This window comes from Chaetura pelagica, unplaced genomic scaffold, assembly GCF_000747805.2.
Source record: "Chaetura pelagica isolate M959 unplaced genomic scaffold, ChaPel_1.0 scaffold589, whole genome shotgun sequence".
Taxonomy (NCBI): Eukaryota; Metazoa; Chordata; class Aves; order Apodiformes; family Apodidae; genus Chaetura; species Chaetura pelagica.
In genome coordinates this window covers 311,653-316,018 of record NW_009954619.1, presented here as the reverse complement: position 1 = coordinate 316,018, position 4,366 = coordinate 311,653, and the positions used below count along the sequence as shown (strand labels likewise).

The 4,366-nt window shown below is 46.9% G+C and overlaps 1 protein-coding gene across 1 annotated transcript in view; it reads right to left on the bottom strand.

Moving 5' to 3' along the window:
- Nucleotides 1-4,366, bottom strand: part of LOC104395818 (vacuolar protein 8-like) — a 22,471-nt gene that overhangs the window by 991 nt on the left and 17,114 nt on the right. The window contains exons 10-13 of the mRNA XM_010005563.1: nucleotides 3,509-3,637; nucleotides 2,264-2,378; nucleotides 1,293-1,427; nucleotides 78-203 (exon numbers count right to left, since the gene is read on the bottom strand). Coding sequence (XP_010003865.1) covers nucleotides 78-203; nucleotides 1,293-1,427; nucleotides 2,264-2,378; nucleotides 3,509-3,637 — 505 coding nt within the window. The remainder of the gene's footprint in view (nucleotides 1-77; nucleotides 204-1,292; nucleotides 1,428-2,263; nucleotides 2,379-3,508; nucleotides 3,638-4,366) is intronic.

Here is a 4,366-nt window from a genome sequence, read left to right as displayed (position 1 = left end):
TGCTGAACAGAAAGCCTTTAGTTTAACAGCACCCACCCCCCCAGCCAGCAAGCCCAGCCCGTCCCAGGAGGGCCCACCTGCCCGCAGCCTGCACAGGGTGGAGATTCCGAGCTGCTGGAAGCGGATCTCCTGGTGGGTAAGGAAGTTCTGGAGATAGGCCTGAATCTCTGCCGTGTGACCCCTCAACAGCAGCAGCATCTTTTCTGCAGAAATGGGAAAACCACTGGAGATGAGTAGGAGACTTGAAAACTCTATGAATACTAGTGTTTGGTTTTGGTTTTACTCTAGTCTAGAATGACAACATTCGTGTTTGGTTCAATCAGAGGCTTTTCTGTTGCTAGTCAGAGAACAGAGTTGGTCTAAGCTTTTGCAGCGCAACCACCCCATTGTAACTGTCTCACCAAGGCCTGTCCTGCTTCTGGGAAATGCCATCACCTCCACTCTGTGTCACAGTTTTAGCCCATAACAGCAGGTCAGTAGAAACCAGAGGCAATTTTTCTCCTGGTCCTTTCAAACCAGGACACAATGATATGGAGGATCAAACACAGATGCAGCAATATTTCTTGCCTGAAAAGTGCTCTCATCTTCCCCTGGACAATGAGTATTTTGGTATCCCACCTTCCTACTTCAGTTTTTAAGGACTTTAGGACTGTCTAGCCCTGCAGAATAGTAGTGATTGAAGAAGGCAACAAATACCTGGATCAGAACTCCTATGAAGACAGGCTGGGACAGTTGGGGTGTTCAGCCTGGAGAAGAGAAGGCTCCAGGGAGACCTCAGAGCACCTTCCAGTGCCTGAAGGGGCTCCAGGAAAGATGGGGAGAGGCTTGGGACAAGGGCAGGGAGGGATGGGATGGGGGGTGGATGGCTTAAACTAGAAGAAGGGAGATTCATGTTAGACATTAGGAAGAAATGCTTCACTATGAGGGTGCTAAGACACTGGAACAGGCTGCTGAGAAAAGTCATGGATGCCCCCTCCATGGAAGCATTCAAGGCCTGTGACAGGGGGGGGTGGAACGAGGTGATCTTTAAGGTTCCTTCCAACCCAAACCAGTCTGTCATATGATTTTCATCCCTTGGCTTTCTCACACACTCAAGCACTTTTCATGTATAATTTAAGGGTGACTGTAGGCATGTTTATGCTAATAAGTCTATGGAGACCAGATGGAGGATGCTACAGGAATGTTAAGGGTGGTTTGGTGCCTGGCAGTTAACTGCTTTGGGAAAAGGCTCCTTTCACTCCAGCTAGCTGTAGCTACCTTTGGAAGCACAGTTAATGCTGTGTGACACTTACCATGACCTATCATGTGGTGGATGATGGAGGCAGCTTGAAAGGATGGCTCAGCATGTTCCAGTTGGCCAGCCAGGCTCACCAAGCACTTTGTCAAGGGTTCATCCATCCACTGGACCATGCGTAATGTGGCTCCTTCTGGAAGACAGAGAAGGGTTTGTAAACAGCAAGTCCAATGCTGAAGAAGTGGTGAGAAGCCTGCCAGAAACCAGACTGCCTGATCCTTTACACAGCTGGAGAAGCAAAGGTCAGTGCTGAACTTGTGGCATAAGGTTAGGTTATAGAAAGGGGTCATCTTCTGAGGTTATGCTGCTATGGATTGGATTTGTAGAAAGGCTGGTGGACTTTTATTTTGCTGGTTTTGTTTTCTGAAAGAATGAATCATGTTTTGTACAAGTTCCACTCTTGCCCAGTGGGCTCAGTCTGTCCAGCAGCTGCTGGGCACCTCCTGCAGAAATGTGACAAGTTGCCAGGGCAGTTATCCAGATACAAGAGATTAAATGTGTGATGGGCAACATCCAGTGCTGGGCAGGCTGGGAAAACTCACACTGATCCTCCCTGCCATGCACAGTGCTGGGCCTTCCATTGGTGGTAATCTGGGAGCTCTCATAAAATCTATGTGCTAAAAATGTAAAGAGGCACTTGGTAATTTAGTATATATTAGTTATATTAGTTTCTACTATTGCAGAATGAACTCAGCTGGAGAAATGGGGTGACACAACAAATAAAGACAGACCATGTACAGCAGTAAAGTTCAGTGCAAAGAATTTTGAGTTAAAAAAATTTAGACATTTCAACTGAAAAAAAAGTGCTAATTATGGATCTTGCTCTTCATGCTGCTTGTGGCAAAACTGCCAGTGAATTTAAAGGGAAGCCTTGGGCTGTGTGCCCAGCTGTGCTCCATCCCCATTGGGAGTAGCAAAGGATACCTACACCTGTCAGATGACAGAGTGGTGGTGGGTTTGATTCCCTACCTTGTTTGGCCAGCTCAGCAAGGCAAGATGTCACATAATGAAGAGAGTCTTCTTGAAGGTCAGTAGAAAGCATGGTCTGGAGGAGACCTTCAACACATGGGCTCTCAATGATACCCTGCAAGGAAAAGGGTCATATTTAGCACTTCCCTTGTGTTTAGTGGTGTCTGAGGACTTTGGAAATACTGAGTAACTCTTGACAATAACAAGGGCTACCAGCCCAGTAGTGGAAACACCTCCTCCCACATCCACCACAAAACAAACACCTTGGATTGTTCAGACATCACCTGATTTTTAGGCATTTCCCAGGGCCTTCTCTGTCTGTGAGATGTTCTCCTGGCCACAGATCACTCTGAGCTCACGGTTTCCTGACCTGTTGCTGTATGTTCCTGTTCAGCTGCCACTGCTCCAGTCCTGCTGCAGAGGTGATTAAGCTGAGCACTCCAGGGCAAACCCCTGGGGAATGGGGAAGTTTCTGAGTTTCTCTTACTGGCCTCCAGGGCTTTGAAAACTTTGTACTGTTAAAGTGCTCTGGTCTGCAAAAATACGAGATGGCCTCTCACTAGCAAAGGTGAGTTCTGTTTCTGGAGAGGAATGTTAGCAATTAAACATTTCTGTGTACCCCTTGTCTTCTAGGTTGAACCTGCTGTGCCAGGAGTGGTGTTGAACAGCCTGTGTCTGTGCTGGGACACATTTTAGAAACCAAGTTTCATTAGAAGCAAAGTCAGCAACAGGGATCTTTATAGCATTGTGGCACAACTAGTATCTTGCCAAACAGGCAACATACGTTGTGTATCAGTAGCTGGGGCCCTATTTAACAACTGGGAGTGAAATTAGGTCAGTGCTGAACACCACAGGGGGAAAAGCAAGGGCGGCCAAAGAGTGAGACTTAGGGAATAAGGATTCAGCTTTTAACTAACCTCAGATTTTCCTGACTGGTTCCATTAATTAGTATGAAATGTCTTTGTTAGAAGTACATTTTATACCTATGATGCAGTCAGTCATTCAAGTTAGGTAACCACATCACTCGTAGGGAAAATTAGACATTTCTTCATTAGCATTTTTGGAAAAATATGAAAAAAACCCCTTTCATTGTGGCACTTCAGGTGCTTTGATTCAATCAGAGTTTTGTTCACAATGTCCTTGGTGTATGTTTCATTTAAACAAACACCTTTCTGTAGGGAATTTGATATCAACATCACATCAACCTCCCAGGGTACAGTTCAGTGAGAACCAGTGAGCACCTACCTGTGTGTGTGTGGCCAGGCTCAGGTTTGTGATGATACAAGCAGCGTGGCCAACAATCACAGGGTCTCCTCTGTGTTCTGCCAGCAGCCTCCCCAGGCTCTGCAGCAGCTCCACACACGCCAGAGCCTCCTGGGAAGAGCAACCAGCACCAGTTAGATCCAGCAGGGACAGCACGGGGCAGCTGTGCAGCCAAGGGCAGGGATCTGAGCTCTGGGAGCAAAGCATTGCTCAGCTCATGGAACCAGTGCTGAAGTGGCTGCCTCCAGCTGCTTCTCTCTACGTCTGGTCTAGTGATGGGTGCTGATCTAGAGCACTTGCTATGGAAAGCTGGAGGCTTTAAGGGCTCGTGGCTTGTTTCTGTTTGCATCAAATGCTTCCCACAGGTTGATATTGAGGGGAAGGACGTGGCTGGAAGGAGAAGTGGTCAGGATGGCTGGGAAAGGCAGAAGTTAAGTGGTGAAGCTGCAGCAGCTGCTGGTCCTTGAGCACCTCAGCAATTCACCTCAGCTGCAGTGATGGCCTGTGTGGGTAGATCAGTTTGTGATCAGGCATCTCTTCACTAGCACCTTCTGAACAGCATCCTCTCAGTTTATACATATATTTTCCTGCCATCTGAGGGATATTTTAGAGGTACTTTAGCAAGTCTCTCTCTCCCTGCCTGTAATGTCTGGTTTTTCCAGCTACTGTTGATATTAATTGTCTCTTACTTGAGTGTGGTTAAGTGCCCAGGTATCCTCAATACCAGGAGGGATTAAAGGGACACAGCTATTTGTAAGAGGAACCTGATCTCAGCACACTTTGAGTTAGGTCTACAATTAAAAGTAATATACATTTGCCTCTTGGGAAACTTTTTACCTC